This window comes from Taudactylus pleione, unplaced genomic scaffold (assembly GCF_031769625.1).
Source record: "Taudactylus pleione unplaced genomic scaffold, aTauple2 ptg000025l, whole genome shotgun sequence".
NCBI classification, from domain to species: Eukaryota; Metazoa; Chordata; class Amphibia; order Anura; family Myobatrachidae; genus Taudactylus; species Taudactylus pleione.
In genome coordinates, this window is record NW_028284427.1 from 914,925 (window position 1) to 942,194 (window position 27,270).

General features: G+C 44.8%; 1 protein-coding gene across 2 annotated transcripts in view; it reads left to right on the forward strand.

The window, feature by feature from the left end:
- ANKHD1 (ankyrin repeat and KH domain containing 1) overlaps positions 1 to 27,270 on the forward strand; it is a 396,742-nt gene that overhangs the window by 97,361 nt on the left and 272,111 nt on the right. Inside the window, exon 4 of one of the 2 annotated variants that reach the window (XM_088451243.1) lies at positions 16,618 to 16,765. In XM_088451243.1, coding sequence (XP_088307369.1) covers positions 16,618 to 16,765 — 148 coding nt within the window. The remainder of the gene's footprint in view (positions 1 to 16,617; positions 16,766 to 27,270) is intronic. The other variant, XM_088451245.1, reaches the window with a different exon arrangement.

The following is a 27,270-nucleotide window of genomic DNA, read 5'->3' on the forward strand; positions in this document are numbered from 1 at the left end:
GATCCCTTTTGCTAAAAACCTGGAAGGCGGATGCAGGGTCCAAGAAGGCTCTTGAATCTTTGCCTTTTGCGGGGAATGTACTGTTTGGACCAGAGCTGGATGACCTAATGACTTCCCTGGCAACACCGAAGTCGGCTGAATTGCCATCTACGACTACCCCTAAATTTAGGCAGTCGACAGCTCGGTCCTTTCACCCACAGAGTAGGGCAAAAGGTATGTCTTCCTCTAGACAGTCATGCCCGCAGAACACGTCAGCCCAAGAAATCTTGGTCAAGCAAACGTCCTGCATCCAAGCCAGATACCCCAGATAGTAAGTCTGTCTGATGGGGCAGGCCTCCTTCTGGGTGGTCTCAGGGTTGGAGGCCGACTTTTGCAGTTCTTCCAGGCCTGGTATCGGACAACTACGGATGCCTGGGTTCCAGAGTTGGTGTCTCAGGGTTATGCCATCACGTTCCTGAGGCTTCCCCCTCAGAGATTTGTCGATACAAACCTTCCTTTAGACTCAGTCAGGGCTTCGGCCTACCGGGAGTCTATTGGGGCCTTCCTGAAGTCAGGAGTCATAGTCCCCGTTCCTGTGACCCAACAGGGAATGGGTTATTATTCAAATGTATTTTTGATTCAAAAACAAGAGGGGTTGCATCGCCATATCCTGAATCTGAAGTCTCAACAGATTCATACATGTGCCAGAATTCCATATGGAAACCCTACGGTCAATTATGCTGGCGATGGAGCCTGGGGATTTCATGGTCTCCCTGGACATACAGGATGCATATCTGCATGTTCCATTTGCACAATCCCACCAAAGATTTCTGAGAATGGCGGTAGATCAACAACATTACCAATTTCAGGCTCTATCCTTCGGTCTGGCCACAGTCTCTCGGTTATTTACCAAGATAATGGCAGTCATGACTGCTCATCTCAGACGACAAGGAGTCAGGATACTGCCATATTTGGACGACCTCCTGATATTAGCACAATCTCAGGAGATGTTACAATGTCATCTCCAGATGACCATTGTCTGCCTACAATAGCACGGCTGGATAATAAGTTGGAAAAAGTCCTCTCTTTCTCCAACTCGGCAAATGGTGCACTTGGGGGTGCTGCTGGATTCTCTGGGACAGAGGATTCTTCTACCAGAAGACAAGATTGTGGCACTACAGTCTCGTGTGCGCTGTCTTCTCTGCAAGGAAAGAGTGTCAGTACACTTGGCAATGCAGGTGCTGGGTTCCATGGTATCCACATTCGACATGGTGGTTTATGCCCAGTTCCACTCCAGGTCCCTGCAAATTTGGATAAATATCTTGGAGCTTCGTGCAGTGCACAAAGCGCTCATACTGGAGCAGGACCTCCTACAGGACAGGCTTGTCTAGGTTCAGTCCGACAACGCGACAGAGGTGGCCTACATCAACCAGGGAGGCACACAAAGTCTGGCAGCCATGAAGGAAGTGGCAGAAATTCTGCTATGGGCAGAATGCCAACTTCCGGCAATCTCGGCAGTATTCATCCCAGGTGTTCTCAACTGGGAAGCAGACTTCCTGATTTGCCAGGACATACACGCCGGATTATGGGCTCTTCATCCGGATGTCTTTCAACTCCTTGTGGCCTCACGTCACAATCACAAAGTCCCCCAGGTACGGGTTCAGAACAAGGGACCCCTCAGCCGCCTTTGTGGATGCTCTGTCGGTGAGATGGGATTTCAGGTTACTTAACAAATAAGTCCGTAGAGTATTGGGATTACGAAGGCCCAATATGTGGGAAGAGCAACTGGTATGCTTAAAACTAGCGGAACACATACGAAATGTGAAAAAAGGAGTTTCCTCATTTATCCTTGCATTTTAAAAATACTCACCAATGTAATATTGACCATTTAGTAAGTTTTTGTGGGATAAAAATAATAATACCCAACTGGAGGAAGGACAATAGAGAGGAAAGATTGGCAACAACTGAAATGAGGACCATATATGAATTGAGAACCCTTGATCCCAAGGGTCTGAACGCAGATTTCGAGACCAAGTGGTTCCTTTGCATTGTTCCTACGATGGTAATCTCAATACTCTATCAGTGTTCGCAAATACGCGCTATAGCGCATATTTTACCCGTGATTGAGCACTGGGGACTCACTTTTGAAAAGTAGCCGGGTCCCCGGGGACGCGCTGTACTGTGGCCAATCCCTGACAGCTGGCTGCAGCACAGCGTGTCCCCCCTGCAGAGAAAGACACAACACTGTTTATTATAGCAGCCAATGAGTCAGCCACTCTCATTGGCTGCTGCTGTGGAAAGCCGTGCTGGGATCAAGTGTCTGATCCCAGCATCGGCACAGCTGCAGGGGCAGGCAGAGGAGATGTGTCCCTTGCGGGAAACATCCGTGCCCGGCGCTGGGACAGTGTGTTTGTTCCCAGCGCCAGGTAAGCAGGCGTGGCGTGTACCTGGTGAAGGAAACGCCTGGTCCCTTCCACCAGCGTCGGCAGTTAAGTGGCGGCAGGAGAAGCTTGGTGCCGGGAGCTCGCTGAAGGAGCGGTTGTTTGGCACTGGCCGCGAGCCAAACTCTGCTTGCGGTCCAGCACTAATAGGAGGCAGACACGACGAGCAATCGCGGCTCGCTGCGTCATAGCCCCGCCCACTCGCGGCATCTTGTATTAGACGCTGCTGAGCGGGAGACTTCAGGGCGGCGGAGGGGAGGAGTGAAGACCACCTGAAGAGAAGAGCGTCGCGGCAACAGTTCCGGTGGCCGCTCAAGAGGTCAGAAGACTGCGTGATCAAGGAAGAAGAAAGAAAGGAAGAGACGGGCCAGCGGCAGAAGAATGAAGCTGAGGACCGGAGAGGACTGCGGGGGTGGAAAGAAATAGAGCTAACAAAGCTCCCCCTCCCCCGCAGTCTCTTCCACAGTACCGGTAGGCGCCATGGGCCATCAGTATTTAACCCCTCCCTAGACCACCAGGGTTGTCGGGCACTAGGCCCGTGGGATAAATTCAGGCAATAGGCCTGTGGGTTTATAGGTGGGCACAAGGTCCTGGCTACATAGGGGGCATTAGGCCCAATTGAAGGTATCTGCCCCACAAATAGGCGTGAGTGACTTGGGCATTAGGCCCAGGTCACTAAAGGGCAAATAGGTGGGGGCAATGCATAGGGGGTCAAATACTGGACGCACTGCATAGGGGGATTAATACTGGGGCACTGCATGGGGGGGGATTAATACTGGGGGCACTGCATAGGGGGGGACTAATACTGGGGGCACTGCATAGGGGGGGACTAATACTGGGGGCACTGCATAGGGGGGGGACTAATACTGGGGGCACTGCATAGGGGGACTAAAGGGCATCAATGTGCGGTATCATTTGTAAGGGGTATTGCTGCATGGCATAATGTGCGGCATAATGTGTAAAGGCCGGGCATTTATCCTTTGATAAATATGCCTATTACCTAAAGCGTTTTTCATGTGCTAACCATACTATCACTTTAAAACGGCACACTCATGAATTAATTATAAAGGTTCTGTGACTGGCTGACTTCATGCCTGGATTTCACCTGGTTTTAATGAGCCACAGAACCTGTGTAATCCATGAGTGTCCCAGTTTAAAGGAATTATATTTTAAGCCTACTTATTCACTATGGGTTTTGTGAATAGACAAGTCATATTACCTGAAAGATCATGGAGGCATTAAAACATGCATTTAAGGGTCATATCTGATGCTGTTGGGGGTATCAGGTGGGCATTTTAGGGGCATGTGGGGATGTGTAGTGGCATGTGTGGAAGTCTGAGAGGCATATGGGGGAGCTCTAAAGCATGAATTATGATGGGACCCAGAAATGGTCAGGTAGGACCCCATTTTTTTTTAAGTGGTGGGTCCCTGGGACCCACATAGGGGCATATTCAATTAGCCGCGGGGTTTAATTTGCGCGCTGGACGAGATTCATTTAGCGGGGAATCCACGCGCGGGTGTCCCTGAGACCCCGCACGCGAGTTCCCGCTGTTTGACTTTACCTCGCACCTCATGTAGGTGCGAGGTAAAATCAGCGTGAGGCCACCCTATTCGGCCTCGTGTGAGCAAGAATAACACACTGATTCCGCGAGAAGTGCTCTCGCGTGGAAGTCCTGTTTTTTGACGCGGGGAAAAAGCTATTCTATTGAATAGCTTAACCCCGCGTTGCGGGACTTCCACCCCTCATTTACTCGCGGGAGCAGTCCCGCGGGTAATTGAATATGCTCCATATTGTCACTCACCGCGATCACTGCTCTATGGACTTATTTGTTTATGTATTCTATTTGTCCTATTAACATTGGAGAACGAATGGAGATAATAATCTAATATGTATACCCAATAAAAATATATATGGATCTGCGCTTCACAGTAGGCAGCTGTTGATGGCAAAAGGTAATCCCTAAAATTACCCCAAAAGAGATATATAAAACACAATGTAGTCACCAGAGCGCACAAAGAACAAGGACATAGAGTAAGAATGATAAATGCTGCCACTATATACTCATATACAATGTGACAAAAACTTCAACAAAAAGTGTAGTAAGAGTCTCTGTGGACTATCTCCGTAGTCACAATAGGAGGGTTGCTTCGTTATGTTCAGGATACTTTGTTCATGAAGGTCTCCTTAATCCCATGTCACTCACGTGTACATAAAAGAAAGGAAAAGAAAGGGACCTTCCTGGTGTATTACCATTTATTAAAGTAAGACATGTAAATACAAGACATATAAAATCCACCGTATTTTGATAAAAATCAAGGCGTACCGGAAAGTGGGGGTGTAGACAAAGTACACCAAAAGCGCTATAGGGGTCCTTCCTGAGGAACAGGAACAGGGGGTCCCAAAACGATCTGCAGTGTCTTTGAAAAGAGCTTCACTTCCTGCATCAGACCTTGAACTGGAACACCAACGCGTTTCAACTATAATTTTAGTCTTTTTCAAGGTGTAAAGAATGGTGGAGTAGAGTCCATATATATACTCTCCCTAGAGATCTCATTGGTTGATCCAACATTAATTAATGAAAATGTACACAAATAGTATTAGAAAATAGTAAAATCCACATACAATACATAAAAGACCTTATAAATATGTGCATAGAGAACAGTAAACATAATTAAAACTTAAAAGCAATGTATAACGCTAAAACGGAACGCGGAAGTGGCTAGCTTCCGGTAAGTAATGACACGCACGCGTCACTTCCTGTCCATGTGAGGCGGATGTGTAGTGAACCTCGTTACATCCGGTCCGGAGTGACACGCAAACGTCACTTCCGGTATCGGAAGAGGTAAATGCGCATCACATAAAGGGACTTGATTCCCGCTACTACCCCCAATAAAAAGTTCAATACTATTAGCAGTATTAGTAGTATAAGTGTTATCAGGGGTGTGTGCACAAGAGAAGAGCCATTTGTGAATAGCTAGAAGCTTCGTGTGAAGCGAGGCCCTTTCCGCCATCTTTGATCAGGGAAAATAAACAAACAATTAAAACTAGTGAATTTAAAAATGGATAATGACAATAAAAATACATTTATCATAAAAACCATCTTAGCTCAAAGTCTGTGTTGAGACCATTGGGTTTGAGAGTATTAAAATCAAATATATATTTCATTTCTACCTGAGCCAAACGTGCTTCCTGATCTTTCTTTCTCCAATGGTTACACACCTGCCTAATTCCAATCATTTGTTTAATATTTCCAATTGAGTTGTTATGTATTTCTTTAAAATGAGCAGATAAAGAGTGGTTTTCAAAGCCCTTTTTGATGTTTCTGAGGTGTTCTGACCATCTGTCTTTTAGACAGCGGCCCGTCCGTCCAATATCCCACCAACCACATGTACTCTATTAAATAGATACAATTTTTTGTTGTACAAGTTATAAAATCTGGTATAGGGTGGGATTCCCCAGTTTTAGAATAAAAATTTTAAATTTTTGTAGGTTGTTTAGTAAAGGATCTGCATACTAGACACGTTCCACAGCGATGGAACCCTTTGGTTTTCACACTTCCTGATCTTTTAGGCGGGATAGCACTTTTAACTATTTTATTCTTAATGTTAGGTGCCTTCCTATAAACAAACTTGGGTTTAGGAGGAATTACTGATTTTAAAACAGGATCCCGAGTAAGTAAGTTCCAATGTCTCCGAATTATTTTTTCAAATTCTTTGTGTTGGACATTAAAAGAAGTGATAAAGGGTAACTTAAAGAAATCTGAAGTATTCTCTTGAGAACCCATCGGTTTTAGTAGTGTTTCCCTGTCTACATTGATCATATTTTCTATATGTTCATCCATTTCTTTATCAGTATATCCTTTAGCGATGAATCTATTTTTATATGTATTGATTTGATCTTGGAAAACTTTCACATCCGTACAGTTTCTTCTTATCCTTCTGACCTGACCCTTCGGGATATTTCTGAGCCAATTCATGTGATGATTACTATTACAATCTATATAGGCGTTGCAATCCGTAGCTTTACAATAATTACGAGTTTTGAGAATGTTATTCTCCACATAAAAAGTAAGATCCAGAAAGTTTACTTCCACCTTACTAGAATTATAAATTAATTCAATATTAAAGGTGTTTGGTTCCAAGGTTTTTTTTAAAGGATTCTAATGTAATTTCATCTCCCTTCTATATGAACCAAATGTCGTCTATAAATCTGTACCAATAGACTATATTCTCCAAAAAAGGATTATTATTCCAGATAAACATGGTTTCCCAGAACCCCATGAACATATGAGGGCGCAAACCGAGTGCCCATGGCCGTTCCTCTTGTTTGCATGTAATAATTTCCTAAATAGCAGAAAAAATTATTCTTCAAAATAAATTCAATGCCCTCCTCAAGAAAACTTATTTTTTCTGCTGCTAACTCTCCCCTTTTCAAAAAATAATCGACAGCCTCTAGGCCCTTATTATGGTTAATGATGGTGTAGAGACTTTTGACGTCGGCAGTCACTAAAAGAAAATCTTCATCCCATATGATGCCTTTGGTCTTATTTAGTATGTCAGAAGTATCTTTAATATAAGACCTAAGTTTAAGTACTTCCGGTTGTAGGTGGTGATCAACAAAGTGAGATAGATTAGCTGTTATCGAGTTCGTCCCTGCTACAATTGGACGTCCTGGTGGATTACAAAGATCTTTATGTATCTTCGGGAGAATGTAGAATACTGGAATAGTAGGTGGTGAGATGACCATATATTGCATTTCATTGTCTGTGATAGTACCTGAATCCTTATACCTTACTAGTAGATTTTATAAGAGTTTCTCAATTCTATCACTAGGATTGTTTTTAAGTAGCTTGTAAGTGTCTGTGTCATTCAGCTGTCTCATCACTTCTGTATTGTAATTACTGGTGTCCATAATCACTATACTCCCACCTTTGTCAGCTGGCTTTATGACAATCTCTGGGTTATTTCCTAGATCTTTGAGGGCCTTTCTTTCCTTATATGTAAGATTGTCCCTTTCATAAGGCTTCTTTTTCATTTTCATACCCTCCAAATCCATACTGACTGCCCTCGTAAAGCTGTCAATAAAACACCCACGGTTAAAGGTGGGATTAAAAGTAGATCTAGGTTTAAATAACTCTCTTTCACTCTTCCCTTCGGTATTTGTGCTGAGGAAGTATTTTTTTAATGGACAATTTTCTGACAAATTTTTGTAGGTCAAGATAGGTACCAAATTTATCAAGTTGATTGGGGCAAATTTTAACCCCTTTGTCAATACAGAATTTTCTTCCTTAGTAAGTGTATAAGTACTTAAATGGTTAAGTAAGTGGTTTGAGCGCGACTTCCGGGACAGCGTTGCTGTAGGAATGCAAGCTAGGTGCGTCGATGTTTACCTAGACAACCACTTGGCCGCCTTTTTCCACCAATGGAATAGGAGGACAGCGAGGACAACGAGTGTCACTGGTATTCAATAACAAAGAACCGGACTGTCATTCATTAAGCAAACCTTTATGTGTACATCGAAATGGACCTACTAAATCCATCTCGTGTATTGGGGAATACCAATTAAAATATTTTATGTAATTTTTGATTGTATAAAAACTGAATGTATAATTCTATGAGGTCAATGCGATGGGATGTAGTCTGGAAGCTGACGGTCTAAATGCCGACCGCCGACTTCCAGATTCTCTAATCCCGGCGTGGTACTAATGACTGGCATCAAAAACTCGGCACCTCCGGGGGGGGGGAGGTTAGGGTTAGGCACCCCCGGGGGTCGAGGTTAGGGTTAGGCACCCCTAAGGGAGGGTTAGGGGGTAGAATTAGGTTAGCAAGATACTTACCTTAGGGAAGATCGAGATCTTCACCCTTGCCGGTGGTAATATCTACTACACCCAATGTGACAGGTGGCCAATTTGCTGTAATGTACATCTGCTTGTGTATATATAGTAGGATAATGTTTGATATTGGAGATGCAGAACTTGTGATTGGTTGGATATTACATGACCTAGTTTTAGGGTATAAAAGCCATTATGTCTTGTTCACCTCTACACCCTGAGGAAGGAAACATATTCCGAAACGCGTTGGTAATTTGGTGCAGGACATCTACTTCAGGATTGACCTCTTTCCAACTCCATTGGCATTTCAACTACCGGAGGACTGTTCCATACCCCATTTTCCATCTTTTTGGGGTATGAGTGGTGAGAGGAATATGTTCACTGTTTCTTTTGGAGTAGAGAGGAACAAATCCTAATACTTACCATCTTTTTTGGGGCATGTTTTTATGTTTTATGTAGTTTTTCTTGTTGATTTCCAGGAACACCTTGTGATTGTATATCACAAGTTTGGAGTAAACACATTTTTGCTTGTTTTTATTGGAATTATTGTTTTTCATGGGACATTTCAAGTCAATGGTCTGGTGTTTCCATATAAAGATACCTTTTGGTGAACGTAGCCGCTTATTATTAGGTAAGTGTTATACCATTATACGGGTTGTATGATATCCCTATGAAAACAGAATTACCCCTCTGCCGGATGTTAGAACATTCCTGCAAGGAAGGGGTTCTCGGTCTGCAACCTTCATTTGTCCCTCCAGTGGCAACGCAGGATTTGACTTCACTTCTCAAGGCATTGCAGACGGCTCCCTTTGAACCTTATGGTGGACTTAAGATGGTTGACAGCGAAGACACTTTTTCTCCTCGCTATCGTCTCGGCTCGTAGAGTATCTGACTTGGCAGTTCTGTCATGTCGCTCTCCATATTTGATTTTTCATCAAGATAGAGCTGTCCTCCGTACTAAGGCGGGTCACCTTCCTAAGGTGGTTTTCCTTTTCCTGTTTCCATATAAATTAGGAGATTGTAGTTCTGGTCTTTCAGTTTTCAAGGCTGTCTACAGGGGGAGCTTTCCTGGATGTGGTTTGAGCCCTTCGTATTTATGTGGATCGTACCAGCTTCATCAGGAAATAAGATTCGCTCTTTGTGTATTATATGGGTTTCACAAATGAGGCTGGCTAGCAAACAAGCAGACTTTAGCTCGCTGTCTGCGTACGACTGTCCCAAACAAGGTGGCAGCGCATTCTATTCGGTCTGTCGGACCATTATGGGCGGTTAGACATGGCGCGTCGACTGAACAGCTGTGCAAAGCGGCCATTTGGTCTTCCATAAATACTTCTATCACATTCTATGCATTTGATACTTTTGCCTCCCAGGATGCTTCCTTTGGGCGGCGGATTCTCCTCTCTACGCAGGAGCATCCCCACCCTTAAGGGAATTGCTTTAGGACGTCCCCAAGGTAGATCCTGTGTTCCCTGATGGAGAAAATTAGAGTTATGGTAACATCAGTTAACTTTTTTCGTATGTTGTTTCTTGTGTACGATGTACTTCCTTCTCCTCTTTCTGTCTCTTGCCATTAGACTTGTTTACAAACTGAATGCTTGTGGCTGAAGGCGGGGTATATAGGGAGGAGGACCAGTGCATGCAGGGAGCTTCAAAACTGTAAGCTCTTTGGTGCAATTGATCGTTTCCACTACATACCCCAAGGTAGATCCTGTGGACCCTATGGACTTCGAAGAAAAAAGTTAACTGAGGTATGTTATACCATAGCTCTTAATATTTTCTTTTACTGGCAACAGCCTAGTTTTAATGTATTGCATTTTGTTTTATTAAATTAGTCCTTGTATGTTATAGGAACTGAAAAGTTCCAGGGCACATTTTTATTTTAATATAGCGTTTAATTTAAAATAAAATAAATTACTTTCACACCTAAACTATTTTAGGGGACTATCCTCATTTTCTTGTGTGCTCCATTCAAGTTAAGTGAGGAATAAGGAGTTTGTTATTGAGACAGGCAATGTTCTGGTCATACAGGATACTATTTATTTGCATTTTAGGGTGTTTACTTGAAGTCGCATTTATTTACACTAAAGTCCGCACCGGAGATGATCTTGTATTGTATGTCCGTCTTTGGAAGTCACTTGGGAAGCTTCCGTTTATCTCCTCGGCTGCGTTTTTTAGATGCTGTGGTGCCAATCATTTCTGCTTTGACCCTATAATGTATTGCTTCTGTTACCTGGATGTTTGAGCTATTTCCTTATCTTTGCTGTAATGTTCACTCGGACCTTGAAAGGGGCACTTCTGCGTGAGCCCGAAAAGGGGGCATGGCCATGAGAAAAGGGGGCCTGTCTTTAAGGTGTACCCCCTTATTTCTCTTGGGGGCATGCCCGGGCACTTACGGACATGCCGGGCTGCCCCCAAGTTTTCCTTGTCTCTGTGTATAGATGCCGGGCACATGTGCCCAGCATCTATTCACTGGCGGAAATCGCTGCACGGCTATTTTTACCACCCGCTGGTGGGGACGGCACCCTACAGATTGTTTTAGCGGGGCGCCGCCTAGCTGGAACGCTATGCTGTGTGATGTAAATAAGGCTGCTTTTGATAAAAGTATTCCCTTTATCATCCATCTGGGGGATGCCATTACTTCTGGGTTATGCATAGTTAGGTGTGGGGTCAGACACTAGCTCAGTGGTTCCCAAACTTTTTTTGAATCACGGCGCCCTAGTGTATCAGCAATGTTTTCACGGCACCCCTAAGTCAAAAGTTTGTTACTGAGAAATTCAGAATGTAGTAAAGTGATTTAAATTGTGCTTGCCTGTCATCCTTGGGCTCAGTTATGTGGTGGAGGACAGGTTTGTGCTTCTATTTTGTCCACATATTTACATTACATTGACCATAAAGAATTTGATTTGGTGCTGGATCACCAACCTGAGGCACCCCTGCAAGTGTCCCAAGGAACCCCAGGGTGACATGGCGCACAGTTTGGGAAAAACTGCACTAGCGAATTGAAAACTGGCTTCCACCCTATATATAACCCCTCCCCTTCCATCCTAAACTCAGTTTTGTTTTTAGTGCCTTGGAGTAAGGCACACTTGTAGTTAGGTTTTATTTCTTTATTTTGATGTTTCGTTTGGGTTCTTAGTTCCTGGCAACGGGCGACAAGCACTAACAGAGTGGGAGCTATATAGATTAGAGGTCTGTGTGAACCCTGTATCCCACTGTAAAGACTGCCCCTGAGAGAGTCTCCAAACTACATAGTCTCTCTCTCCATACCAGACACATCTGAGGGGGCCGCTGGCAAAAAGGTAAGTTTGTTACAGAATGTGTAAAGACCTTATTGCCATTATGTACTGCTTCCTGGCACACTGCTTTTGAGTAGATTGGCTGGGTTTATTACTCAATGTAGAGCTGGCATGTTTCACACCTCCCCAGGGCTTCTACAGCATCACGCCGCTTTCAGTCGCCGACTGTTTACTTGATGGACCGCCGGAAGGGATTACACAGCAGCAATATGCTTCTCTCTTTTGGGGAGAGAGAGGCTGATGGGTTCCAGGACGCGGGACCGCTGCATGTGTGGGTGCGCAGCGGGTTACATCATTCCGCGCCGCTGGCAGTGTCCAGGGAGTGCCGGAGGCTATGATTATTCAGGTGTCCTGAGTGAACAGGATGCCACGCCTCCCCCAGGCGTTTTACTTTCAGCAGCTTACGGGGCTGCAAAGCCATGCAGCAATCTGATAAGAGCGGCTGAAGTTGTGTGTGTAAGAGCTTACAGCACATACTGGGGGATGGATGCTAACAAGATAAACGGTTAACTAGGATTTTTACTTGTGTGTATTAACCTGGTGTTTACTGGGCTTATAGTTATATAAGCACCTTTTACTGCACTTTTTCTCAGGAATTTAGGCAGTAATATACAGGGTTATATAAGATTTGTTTTACCTTTTGGTTTTTGCAAAGAATTGGACTTTTAAGAGCCCAGGGTTTTTTTTGCATTTAACAGATGGCTGAATAGTCTAAATTTGCCTCTCCGTGGTTTTTGCTATTCAATCAGTGCTACACGTTTTTCATGGGAATTTAGGTAACTATCTGTATTTGTTAGACTTGTCTGTCTTTTTCAGTGTGGATAAGACAGACAAGGATTCTAAAAAACAGGGATCAGTCACTGTTCATACTTCAATATGTGAGAATAAATAGGCAAAAGGTACGGACCCAGGGTCACTCTGTGCTGGTTGTTCACAGGGGGTTTAATTTCCGGGAGGTTTGGCTGAACAGCCGGTGATGCCCGATTAGGCCAGGTCTATGGTTGAGGCCATAGGTGAATACCCTGTGCTTAATTTCTTACTCTGTCTGATCACTCGATAGAGCCCAGATGGGCCCAGAGTATGGGACGATATCTCTCTCAGATGGCAACATCCCTAAATAAAATGGTAACGTCTGCAGGGGCCACAGCCACTAACAATTCAGGCCTTTCCTCAGTGAATTTTCCTGGAGAAGTGGCTTCAACCTCTTCCCAGGAAGAAGGGAAATTGGATTATGACTGGGAAGGCACCTCACACTGGGAAGGTGACTCCCATAATGATTCAGGAGTTTCTATGTTGATAGATGTGGTCAGGGAGACTTTGCATCTAGCTATTCCAGAGACCAGTTCAGTTTCTTTCTTTAACGTAAGGAGAAACATGTATCTGTTTTCCCAGAATTTTCACATTTTGAGGAAATATTAAAAGAAGCCGGGTTAAAACCTGATTCAAAATGTCATATTCTGAAAAAATTTAAGTGTCTCTATCCCATTTTGGAGAGGATACCAAGCTTTGGGAAATTTCACCCACAGTGGATGCTCCTATTGCTAGATTGGTTAGGAATGCGATTATTCACACAACAGTCTGTAACTCCTAAAGATAGGTTAGGAAGAATGAGTCTGTGCTTAAATCTTTATTCACTTTGTCAGGAGTGTCGCTGCGCCCAATTCTGGCCAGCGCATAGGTGATAAAGGCTATCGTTCCCTGAATGATCCAGATGATTACTGGTTGTCAAACAGGGGATGTATCTGAAGCGAACTCTTTGGCTGATCAGATTTTGGAAGCTATAGTTATATATATAGTTGAAGCTTTATTAGCTACTATTGAAGTACAGTCTCATATTTCAGCTTTGGCCATTTCCACCAGGTGTTCGCTGTGGCTCAAAATATGCAAGGCAGATATTGAATCCAAGCATGCTTTAGAGGCATTGCCTTTTGAAGGAGGTTCTTTGTTTGGTCCAGACTTAACTATAAAATTATTTCTCGGGTTACAGGAGGAAAAAGCCCTTAACTTTCTGTAACAACACCAAAACCAAAATCCCTTTTGGCTTTGCCTCTTTCGGATTCAAGGCAGAGGAAGCTTTCAGGCCTTCCGGGGGATGTATAGGGGTCCCCGGAGAGGGACCTTCAGGGAACGTACTGTCCCCGGCACCAGTCGCCCTGTTGCTAAGCCAGTAGGTCAATTTACAAAACTGTCATTGGACTGGGACAGGGACATGTCCTCTGGTGGGTGGCCTCTTACTAAAATTCTGGGAAGTTTGGATTTGGAGGGTCCAGTTCCAAAAATATTTTTTTTCCACTCCTCTCCTGGTGGATGGTTGCAGAAGGGTGGGGTGGCTCTCATACAGGCACTTTCCAATTCCGTAGGAGTTGTTCTGGTACTACAGCAATGCCTGGGCTTCTACTACAGTCTTTTCTTGGTAGACGAACCAGACGGGTCATTTTGTCCCAGTCTCAACCTCTGGAGGTTAAATGATTTTCTCCATTTAGAAATAGTCAATATGGTCAGTCATTTTGTTCCATGGAGGTAGAGGAATTTCTGGCCTCCATAGATGTCAAGGATGCCTACCTCCATATTCCTATATGGAGGGGTCATCAACATGTTCTGCGATTTGCAGTGGGACATCGGCATTTTTAGTTTCAGGTTCTACCATTCAATTTGGCCACCTCTCCAAGAGTCTTTACAAAGGTTATTTCACACATGATCTCCCTACTCAGGAGTGGGGCGATAAATGTGTTGTCTTATGTGGACGATTTGTTGCTAAGGGCATCCTCAATGGCTGTATTGCAACAACATCTTCAGATTGCCTTGGGCATGCTCCAGAGATTCGACTGGATCATCAATTTTTCAAAATCAAATTTAATTCCATGGTATTTTTGGGTCTTGTCTTCGACACCCAGTGTCACGGAGTGTTTCCTCTACATGCAAAGATTCAGGATCTTGAATCCAGAATAAGGACCATTTTACAGTTATCTCAGTTCTCGGGGATATGCAGATACTGGGAAAAATGGCTTTATTCGAAGCCATTTCTTTTGCCAGATTTCATCCTTGTCCGCTACCAAACCAATTGCTTGCCATTTGTATGCAATTCTTTGGGCCATGTTGGCAGACGTTCCATATAATCTGCCCCTGCGTCCAGATCTGTTGCTTCAGGGTCCATGCCCGTCACCCCAATTTGTCTAGTTTGGCTTTGACGGCATGGTTCTTGAATCCAATATATTGAGGGCCAAAGGGTTTTTAGAATCTGTGAAAACTATGATACAGCCTCGCAAACCAGTTACTTCCCAGATTTATCATCGTATATGGAAGATAAATATTTCTTGGTGTGAACAACATAAGTTCAAACCGGAAAGGTTCAGAGGATCTCGTCTCCCCAGGGCTTCTACAGCACCACGCCGCTTTCAGGGTTGGTTAAGGGGCTTAGATTATCCTCTCTTAAGGGACAAATTTTGGCTTTCCACATTAACCAGGATATTGTCCTTCCAGCTTTTCACCAATCTTCAATAACTAATGAAGATTCTTCTTTAGCATTGTTGGATGTGGTACGTGCGTTACGCATTTACTTGGAGCTTACTGCGTCTTTGAGCAGTACGGATTCCCAGTTGGTGTTGATTGCACCAAAAAGAGGCTGGCCTACCTCGAAAGTATCCATTGCTAGATGGGTCACTTCTGCCATTCGGCAGGCATCTATTTGTCCTTGAATGTGACTGTTTCAGCTTGAATTCGGGCCTACTCGACTCGTTCTGTTAGTGCTTCTTAGGCTGTACGGCATGGTGCCTCGGTTGAGTAGCTGTGCAAAGCAGCTACATGGTCATCCATACACACTTTTACAAAATTTTAATGCTTCCATACATTAGGCCTTGACAAGTTTTTCTAAACTCTAGGATGAAATTGTAGGAGCCAGACCACTGCCCCCCCCAAAAAAAATTACAGGAGTAAGGAGCACAGCTCTGTGTGTTAGGCAACCTTTATATATACACTATACTAGTCCACAAAATGGTCACTGTTGAATGGATACAGTAAAAACGGACCACATTTCACATAAAACATTGGTGCCAGAAAGTACAACAGAACTAACCCCCCCCCCCCATCACGGTCTCACCACTGTCCCCCTGAAGCCACTACGCAATCCCTGGCAACGCATAGACCCTACTACCTGAGAGCTCCATGCAGCAGGAGACAGTAGATAGCCAGGACGTACAGGAGGATCAGCGTAGAGTGGGACAGACAACAGGGATCAGAGCAGGCCAGGATGGAGAGGAGTAGTCCGTGCAGGCCGGGACGGGCACAGCAGTCACTGCAGGCGACACTCAGCACATGCACTCCTTGTGCATGATATGAACACCGCAATACTATAGGCACAAATCTCCGCCAGAGCTGAAGAGGATCTGCTTCTTCCCTCACTGCAAAATCTGGTAGCCAGGCAGCAAAATCTGGTAGCCATGGCTGACATGGCCCCTGGGATTTGTCAGAGCCCTGCATTAGGTGCAAGGGACACCAGTGTTGGACGGAAAATTCTTAGAGCGGTAGGTTTCAACGCTGCTCCCCCCCACCCCCCCCTTAATTGGCTTGTTGGTATATTCCAGATTTAATGGCATCCCCAGATGAATGTTAAAGGAAATTTGGTTTTTACTCTCTGTAAAATCTCCTCCTTGTAGTCTATATGGGGGTAGTCCAGGATTCCTCCCTTGTTTTGGTTTCATACTAGATACCTGTTGGTCTCTGGTTTCTCAGGTCTTCCTCTAACTTTGTTAAACATAAGACTGAGCTTTGGATGTAAGAGAGGGGGGGGGGGGGCGTTACATAGGGGGTGGGGGCCAGTTTTCAATTAGCTTTTTTCTGACTCCTCACCTCACTATGCATAACCCAGAAGTAATGGCATCCCCCAGATGGATTCCAAAGAAGAGATTTTACGGTGAGTTGCAATCAAATTTTTTTACGTTTACAGGCTAGATCTTTTCCTTCCGATGTACTTATAAAAAAATTGATAAATTGTAGTCAATGGGTTCCTATAGAAATAAGACTAGGAATGACCAAATTAAAATGAGAAAGTAAAAAAACAAATATTTGTTTCAGTAGGAGTTTGGCCGAAGCTTGTTCAGATGGAGATGTAAATGCCGTTCGTAAGCTGCTTAATGAAGGTAGAAGTGTAAATGAGTACACAGAAGAAGGAGAAAGTCTTCTTTACTTGGCGTGTTCGGCTGGATATTATGAATTGGCACAAGTAAGTTGAAAAATACCATAGCCTCATTTTGGCTCAGATTAGTCGTTCCCTTATGCTTGCACTTTTGTTTTGTGTATAAAATTGTGGAAGAAAATACAGAAGTTTTTGTTTTGCAGAAAACTAAACAAAAAGCACAAAAGAACTAAAATTTGAACTTTTCAAAAAACATTGTCTAGTGTTGGTGTTATGTATGAGCATATATGAATACATTTAGATTCATAGTCCTATTTGAAACTGTTTTTTTATTACATATATTCTGTCACTTGTAGATATATGTATACATAAATGTGTGTGTATATATGTAGATATATGTATACATATATATACGCACGCGCAGCGCGCACACACACACACACACACACACACACACACACACAATATACATATTATACACACTAATATTTGCGCTAGTGACTGGCAATCATCTGATGGTATAAATGATCTGATAGTCAAATAAGGCTGCTAATCCCCAAAAAGGTCCTTTGCCAGAAAAAGTCTATGGAATTGACAATGATGTTGTTTTGGTGAGCGCCTATATTGGATTATACAACTCTATATGGGATCAAATTCCCCCTTTGTATAGTATAATTTTTGTCCCTTTTACATAGTGTTGTCAGGTGATAATGGTGAATTTTATTTTCCTCCTATCGGGCCCACTGAGACCTTTTCAACCTGAGTTCACCCAAATACAACTAATAACCTTATTTCCTTTTAGTACAGTTTAATTTAAAAAACAAAACACAATCACATTTAAAACTTAATCTCGCATATACATAGACATTTTGAACATTGTGGGACAGATGTTGGTACACTTGCTGTCTCCCTTTATAGTGACAAGCCACTTTGGATCTTGATATCTTGTTACCCAACGAGTTTCATCTTAAATGACTTCCTCAGGGGTATCTTAAGATATAAATGTGGCGTCTCAGTATCAAAACATAAATTACAAGTATAAACCTAATACTTTAATCATCATAATTAAAAGTCCAAGCTGGTTTTGACTGTATGGGCAGCACAGACGGTGTAATGGTTAGCATTCTTGCCTCACAGTGGGTTAGATTCCCACCACGGCCCTAACTGTGCAGAGTTTGTATATTCTCCCTGTGCTTGCGTGGGTTTCCTCCGGGTACTCCGGTTTCCTCCCACACTCCAAAAATATACTGGTAGGTTAACTGGCACCCAACAAAAATTAACCCTAGTAAGATTGTAAGCTCCACTGGGGCAGGGACTGATGTGAATGGACAAGTATTCTCTGTCAAGGGTTGCGGAATGTGTATGCGCTATATAAAGAACTGGTAATAAATAAATATGTACATATACATAATTGATCTATAATAAATTTTTCAAACCGTTCTAACATACAGCATGAGTTAAAAAATATTCATAAGCTAAGCTCTTAGCCGTAAAGTATGTTGGTATACATTAAGACAACTAGTACATGTAAAATATGGACAAGCATTCATAATGATAGTCAACTGTAGAACTCCTTTAGATGCTGGTAAATATAGCTTCAGAACTTACTGCAATGTTGTATGTATTAATCACAATTGGACTTCAGATAATTGTATGCCTCCAAACTCATATGTTGGGCCCTATAATCACATTTGTGGTGCAATTCTGGTTACCACCTGTCATTTGACAATTGGCCTTATTAGTTTATCTCTGTACAGATAAAGTAATTACCTATATATAATTGGCACATTACAATATTAGTAAACCTTGAAAAAGTTTACTTATTAAGGACTGGTTATTTACTTCTACCGAGAATATATATCCACCATGAAAATTAATTTAAGGATGCTGACAATGTAAGCTTAAGAAACAATCACTTTTATTAATGGTTTGGACTATACCAGTTCTTATTTAATATCATAAAGGGATAAACATTAACTACTTACTATTAGCATAGGATCAAACAAGTTTCTCAGCCAAGACTGACTGGGAAAATGTATTTTGGATCAATTGTGTATATTTACACATATAGTCAAAATCTGCTTGGAATTTTAATTATGTTGATGAAAGTATTATTTTTGTACTTGTAATTTGTTTTGATACTGAGACACCCCATTTATATCTTAAAGACACCCCTGAGGAAGTCATTTATGACGAAACGTGTTGGGTGACAAGATACCAAGATTAAAAGTGGTCCCTACTGGCTGTCAAAGATAAATAATATATATATATATATATATATATATCTATACACATAAAATGTAATATAATTTTAGTTAAAGCTGCTTGTATCCTCTTACTAGAGATACATTTCTAATTGAGAACTTTCTTTTGATGTTTTGTGGTTAAAAGTAGCATATTGTTGGCAGCTAAAATAATCTTATTCTAAAGATGATGAAAGTATAGTTAATAATGGAAGGTTAAGTAAAAGTGGTACAAGGCTTTGTACAAATACTGAGTTTAGAAAATCTAGGCTCTGTGAACGGATTTCATTTATGTTAAGGAAAAGAATAGATAGCATAGTTATTACTCATAGTACAATGATAACTAGGACTGGCACATATTTAAACTCTTTTTAAACTACAGATTTGGTAAACAATTAAGTGGGGTTGCATTTATCTCACCAGTTATAAATAAAAGTAAGTTTAATACAGATCAATGTAAATAGGACAGAGTATTTGGGTCTAGAAAATCTTTTCGAATAGGAATAATTTATAGGCCTGCAGGACAAGATGAGGAATTGGATAGATAATTGAGAAATTCGTCAATGAAAGTTCAGGTGATAATGAGAAATGTGCTTGTTGAGAATTGGAATCTTCTAACTGCTAAAGCAGCCAAGAGTAGCGATTTACACCAAGCAATTAATTAGATAACCAGCAAGGAATGCTACAGATGGGGTTAGGTACGGGATGCCGGCGCTCTGGATCCCGGTGGTCAAAATCCCAACCGGATTAGGATACTGACACTTGTCGTTCAGTATCCTGACCCTCCCTCCCAGTGCCTAAACCTAACCTCCCCGCACTCTAACCCCTCTCCTAGTGCCTAACACTAACCCTCCCCCTAACCCCGCTACTTCCCTTCGGGATACTGGCGCTGGGATTCTGGCAGGTGCCGGTATTCTATGTGCCGAATTCCTCTTTGCTGGGATATTGACTGTATTCCCTACAGATGTGTGCTCCTCTTTTTTTGCACCATAAGGTCCCAGATGCCTCGCGCGATTCCCTTTCTGCATCATTTTTTCTCAACTGCAACTGTTGCGACGATTTCCTTTTTATTGTGCTACTTTTTCCTCAGTTTTACGTCTCAGTTTGCAAACAGCGAATAGTGTACTAGAAACTTAGGAGTAGATATTTCTTGTGCCGAAGTAACAAAGTTCTTGGCATGATTTGAGGATAGATGCATGTGGGGTAACCCAGGGATGACCCATGCTGTCTGCATAGCTTCCCACCGCTCCCCGATATTTGTAGGTGCAAATGGACGTCCCATAAGTACTCGATTGGGTACACGTTAGGCCAGGGGTCTTCAAACTTGGCCCTCCAGCTGCTGTGGAACTACACATCCCAGCATGCACTGCCACCTTTTTGATATAACAGCATGCTAAAACTATGTGCAGTGCATGCTGGGATGTGTAGTTCCACAGCATCTGGAGGGCCAAGTTTGAAGACCCCTGCGTTAGGCGAACGTGGCGGCCACACCATTCGTCGGAACGCTCCTGCCAAATGGTCGTCAGTGCAAAGTAGCAGTTGCAGATCAATGACGTGTTGAGGCAGACCAGCGGACCCAATCCATGCCACATGAACACACCCCACACAATTATGGAACCACCACCAGCCTGCGCAGTGCCTTATTGACAACTGTCCATGGCCGAACCCTACCATCAGTTCGAAATTTTATTAAATGTGATTATGATTTGTGGATTACCACAATATATTGTGTTTATATGCCACTTGACCTCAGCACTAGTATTCATTTTTCTGTTATGTTTATTAGCTCTGGAGGTATTGACAGTCGCCTCCTGAATATAGCTTTAGAAGTTTACTTTATATATGTAATTTCCTTTTTTTTTTTTTTCTTCAACAATTGATTTTTATTGAATTCAGACAAAATTTGAAATACAATTAGATAAAGAAAATATTCCCAGTTTAGATGCTATCGAGAAAGAGGTGCAATCACATTGCGAGTTTGAGACAGCGGGAGTATTTTACTCCTCCTCCTCCCTCCAGTCCTCTGGCTTAGATGGTCTGAATACTGGGAATCAAAATTGAGCGTCTAACTACTTTCCCTGTATTCTTGTGATCCCTCAGTGCAATGTTATGTATTTTCTAGATACTTTATTGTACAATGTGTTGCTATGTGAACATTTTGTAATGATATATTTTATATATGTCCTGATAATGCGTACCTATGTATGTGTTTTTTCCTTTGTATGTAATTACTTTTATTGATCAACTGATTTAACAATTTTAATATTTAAGATCTATATGGATATTTTCCCTTGTCAGTAGCGCCACACATTTTTGAATTTACGGACCACGTCACATTTTGGCAGGCATCCATGGTCCAATTATACCCCTTTCACGTCTCTGTCCACGGTGGGTGGTAATGCCTTCCATGAGGTATTCCTGGTACACATGAGATGTCCGATTACAACTGATGCAGGTCTGGGCATTTCCAAGACCTCACAGTCAAGCCACCTTTTGACACTTTAGTGTGTGTGTGTGTGTGTGTGTGTATATATATATATATATATATATATATATATATATATATATATATATATATATATATATAATGTTTATTTCCACAAATGACCTTCGGCACTCCAGTGCTGTAGAAAGAAGAACTCACTCCGGTGCCAACCTCAGGGGTCAGCGCAATAAATGGTGTAAGTGGTGCAAAAAAACTAAAACATTTGTGCACAAAAAAGTCATTGAATTATATATATAAATAGTGTATATTTCAACAAATATTTAAATGTGAATGCACTCACTCTATATGTTTAAGGTGGCTGCTATGTACTTACAAATAATGATCTATTGAAAAGACCATCTATAAAATATTAAAACAAAATAGTGAAGAATAGTGCTTTCAGTGCAAGTGTCCAGTTTGCAGATGGAATATTGGTCCCTGACAGATTTTTGTTAAAATAAGTTCCACTTCAGTCCTTTATATTCCAATGCACCCTGCAGATGTTTTCAGGGAATCTTCATGGCAAATTCTCACAATATGGAGACAAGAAGGGAAATATACAATGCAAAATAGTGTCAAATTTATAATGTACGTGCGCTCATGCAAGAAAGTATGTATTAAGTATCCACTTAGTGGGAATAAACACACCAATTAGTGTAAGCACTACACTCGTGCTTATTATAGCTTCCCAGCACCTATTTAAAAAGTTGGTACGAGGCCAATCTTGTATTCATCTAAGTATTCAAGATTATATATATAATTTATTACATTCAAGGGCATCTGCATCTGGTCACATCAATGGATAGGTACTCCTTTATGCTGGTTTCTCTAAAGAAATTGATCCTGCCGGACGGTGACTTCAGTCGGTATTCACTATTCACGTAGGTCTGGAAGATGCCGGGGTCTCTCAAACTCCAGTCTGTCTCTCAGCATAGGTGACTTTGGTTACGACTTCCAACCGCTGTGGGTTTTATATATTTATATATAAGGATATAAGTCACCACACCGTGGTTTCCAACATTTCAGACTGCCTTTATTTCTACTTCAGGGTCCATAGGGTATCACAGGATACCTTGGGGTATAGGTGATGACATCAGGCATCGGGCACCATAGAGTTAAGTTTTCAGTCCTCCCAGGATGCACTAGGGTCCCCCTCCTATACCCCGCCCCCGAGCCAAGGCATCTCAGTTTAGTTTGGTGCCCGGCCGGAGTCGGATGCACCTGTTGGAGTGGGGGCTAAGAAGAGCCCCTGAAGTTTTCTTCAAGCAGCTGTGGCTGCACATCTGGAAGTACAGCATGGACAGTCAGTCCTGACGTCCATGCTGTCTTCTCTACACCCCCGCCGGTACCAGAACGCCGGTACTGATCTGGGGATGCTGGTAGACATCTGGGGTCACAGCTAGCGATGACCCCAGATGTTTAGGACCATGGCCGGAATCAAGGGGGACAAAGGTAAGCAGCGGGGTCCCGCGGTGGGTCCCCGCTGAAACACATGGTCCAGAGTGCCCAGGCAGGGGGCTCCCTGGGGACTGGCTGCAGCGTGGTGCCAGGTTCTAACCTGCGCTTCCACTACCCCCCTGGGACAGCAGGACCGCGGTAGCGCTGCGGCGTCCCAGGGGTTAAATACATGCCAGGGGAGTGAGCCTTCCCTGTCTCACAGCCAGCGCCTCCCCCGCTGCACACAGCCCTCTCTGCACACGCTGACTGGTCCTGTGTCAGCGCTCCTCCCCCAGGCCGGCCTCCTCTCTGCTCCTCGATGGCCATCTTTGGAAGTAGCATGGTGAGCGCTGCTGGACGCTGAAGAACGGTGGCATCGTGGTCTGGGTCCCCCTGCATACCTCTCCTCCGTTGGATAAGGTCTGTGTATGCAGCGCTGTGTCCTACCAGGCTCTGAGTCTGTGTAGTTGAGGATCAGCGCTGATAGTGAAGGAATTGATTTCTTTGCATGGTATGTGACCTATGCTAGCGTCTGCTGCCTGTACTTTCATTTTCTATCTGTCAACATTTAACTGTCCCTGTTCTTTCTGCTAAAGCCCTTGCGGTGCTTGCAGGGTGGTCTCACACTATACTAACGAGTATCAGTGAGAGGGGTCACATACTTACCATTATGTCTGAAAGTGATTTTCCTCTCCAGCTGTTATGTACTACATGCAAGGTACCTATAGCGGAGGGGGACGGCAGTGCGGAAGGACTATGTCGACTGTGTTATTCGTTGACGCAACCGATTACAGTCACGGCTCTGGTACAGGAGCCGCCCTGGGCTTGTTTTGCCAAAGCGCTTACAACCCTCGTGGGCCAGTTAGCTCCGCAGCCTGCCCTCACTCAGATGGGTTTGTCCCAGCAGTCGGTGGTGTCGTCACCCATGCAGGTTTTCCCAAGACAATTGATGGTACCCCACAGTCTCCCTATTTCCCCTCCTCAGGTCTCTCATGAGCCTGAGTGGGTTAATTCGTTAATGAGCTCTGTACAGCAGTTGTCAGAAGTGTTACAAGGGGAGTCTGTGATGCGGCCTCACAAGTGGCCGGTGGCGTCTCTGTCTGCTCCTTATGAGGATGACGACGGGACGTCCGATGATGGGGAGATTCTGGATCTTTCTGACCAGGAAACTTCCCGCCCTAAAGAGTCGGACGCTAAGTCTAAGGTGTATATACCTGGCCTTATTCGTGTAGTCCGTACTGCTTTAGTTATTGAGGATGAGGAGCCTCCGGTATCAAAGTCCAAATACGCCTTTTTCAAAGATGTTAAAGGAGATACCACAGTGTTTCCTCTTTCGGGGCAATTAGTTGACCACCTAGAGGAAGCGTGGAAACAGCCAGGCAAACGATATCAGCCTCAAAGGCGTTTAGCAGTGGCGTATCCGTTTGCGGGCAATTATTTTTCCAAGTGGGAATCCCCTCCACAGGTGGATTCTCATGTGACACGCCTTGTCCGTAGTGCCACATTACCCATGCCATCCATGTCCTCCCTTAAGGATACTACGGACCGCAAGGTGGAGATCTGCCTGAAGTCCGTCTATTCTCTTGCGGGGGGGGGGGGGGGGGTTGGGGCTGTGCGGCCGGCTATGGCCATTTGCTGGGTTGCCCGAGCCATGGAGCGCTGGGCTGATACGTTGGAGGCGTCCTTCGATTCCGACTGTTCGGCTGAGCAGACGGAGTTGATCGGCAATCTCCGGGATTCGGCCAATTATATCAACGAAGCTGCCTTGGATATTAGTACCTAGTACCCTGGCGTCTCTAATTTCTTCGACAGCTGTGGCTGCTCGTCGCACCTTGTGGTTGCGATCCTGGAAGGCGGACGCTGATTCCAAAAAGGGTTTGGAGGCGTTGCCTTTTAACGGAGAAGTTCTCTTCGGTCCGGACCTGGACAAAATTGTAGCCACGCTGGCGGCAGCTAAATCGGCATGTCTCCCGTCGGCTGCTGTTCCTTCTCGTTCAGGTACTCCGTCCTTTCGGTCTTATAGGGCCCAGGGTAGGCCTAAGTCACAGTCCTTTCCCCGACAGGCTGGCCCCAAGAAATCGGCCAAGCCCCAGAAGCAGGCCTGGAGTACCAGACGTCCGGCCCCTAAGCCAGATGACAAGCCTGCGGCCTGACAGTCCGGGCCTCCCTTTGGGGGATCCCAAAGTGGGAGGCCGCTTGCTGCAGTTTGCCCGGTGTTGGTCGGTCACCACAACAGACACTTGGGTTCTCGAGGTGGTCTCACACGGGTACGCCCTCTCCTTCCGGCACAGACCTCCGGCTCGATTCTTCACCACGGGTCTACCATCAGACCAGAACAAAGCCACGGAGCTGCGGAAAGTTTTGCACACTATGCTCCAGGCTGGAGTTATAGTGCCTGTTCCATTCTTCCAGAAGGGCCAGGGTTTCTAGTCCAATCTCTTTTTGGTGCAGAAACCCAATGGGTCGTTTCGTCCGATTCTCAACCTCAAAGCTCTCAGCAAATCTTTGCGGGAGCCGAAGTTTCACGGATGGAGACCCTACGGTCCATCATTCTGGCGCTGGAACCTGGGGACTACATGGTGTCATTGGACATACAGGACGCTTACCTGCATGTCCCTATTATTTTGCGCCATCAAGAGTTCCTTCGGTTTGCAATCCGCAGCGACCACTTTCAGTTCCGGGCGTTACCTTTTGGGCTGGCGACAGCACCACGTGTTTTCACCAAGGTGATGGCGGTTATGGCGGCTTCCCTGCGGCTGCAGGGGGTCCGCATGTTGCCATACTTGGACGACCTTCTATTAGTGGCAGGATCTCCGGAGCTCCTTCTGCGCCACTTGGACCTGACCATTGCGCTACTGCAACGGCACGGCTGGTTAATAAACTGGCAGAAGTCCACCCTGGTCCCGTCTCAGCGGATTCTGCACCTCGGTGCCTTATTGGTCTCGGGACAGCAAAGGATCTTTGTGACGGGGGAAAAGATCTCTGCCTTACAGTCGAGGGTGTGCAGTTGTCTGCACAGCCGCCGGGTGTCTCTACACTCGGCGATGAGGTTACTGGGCTCCATGGTGTCGGTATTCGACATGGTGGAATATGCACAGTTTCACTCCAGACCTCTGCAGCACCTGATCCTGTCCAAGTGAAATGGACTGCCTCAGTCTCTAAAATCCCAGACGATAGTGCTCACTCCGGAGGTTCGCCTGTCCCTTGCCTGGTGGTTGCAGACGACCCATCTCAACAAGGGTCGCCGTTCTGGGTGGCGAATTGGGTCCTGTTGACGACGGACGCCAGTCTTCGGGGCTGGGGAGCAGTTTCGGGTCCACACTTGTTCCAGGGCAGGTGGACTCCGGCAGAAGCAGAGTTTCCCATAAACATCTTGGAACTCTGAGCGGTGTTCAACGCTCTCCAGCAGGCACGTCGGGTTCTCCAAGGTCACCCAGTGCAGGTCCAGTCGGACAACGCTACCACCGTGGCCTACATAAACCGGCAAGGAGGAACCCGAAGTCGGGCAGCTCTCGTAGAGGTGTCTCGGATCCTGGTATGGGCGGAGCGCAATCTTCCGGCCATATCAGCTGTCTTCATCCCGGGAGTGCTAAACTGGGAGGCGGACTTTCTCAGTCGCCAGGACGTTCATCCGGGAGAATGGTCCCTGCACCCGGACGTTTTTCAACTGCTGGTGGACAGGTGGGGTCTTTCAGAGATCGACCTCATGGCGTCCCGGCACAACAACAAGTTGCCGGTGTACGGGTCTCGCACAAGAGACGAAGAGGCGTCTCTGGTGGATGCTCTGTCCGTCCGGTGGACGTTCCGGTTTGCTTATCTCTTTCCGCCGGTTTCCCTTCTTCCTCGGGTAATCCGGAAATTCAAACAGGAAGGAGGGACGCTCCTGTTGATAGCTCCCGCATGGCCCAGACGGCACTGGTTCACAGACCTTCAGGGTCTGTCTGTGGACAGTCCTCTGCGGTTGCTGCTACGTCCGGACCTTCTGTCACAGGGTCCTTGTCTTCACCCGGACCTGACTCGGCTGTCTTTGACGGCATGGCTGTTGAGACGGCCATGTTGAGGTCCAGGGGGTTTTCCAGCTCTGTAGTGCGTACCATGCTCAGAGCTCGGAAGCCGTCTTCCGCTAGAATATACCTTCGCGTGTGGCATACGTTCTTCCAGTGGTGTTGGCCGAGAGGTTATGCACCGCGGGAGTTTCGTCTGTCTCGGATTCTCGCCTTCCTGCAAGCGGGTCTAGTCCATGGGCTTCGCCTTGCTTCTTTGAAGGTGCAGGTTTCGGCCCTGTCTGTCTGGTTCCATCGTAGGATTGCTACAATCCCGGATGTGCGCACCTTTATGCAAAGTGTTCTACGCATTCAGCCACCCTTTGTTCCACCTGTGGCGCCTTGGGATTTGGCTGTGGTCCTGAGGGCTCTCCAGGGACCGCC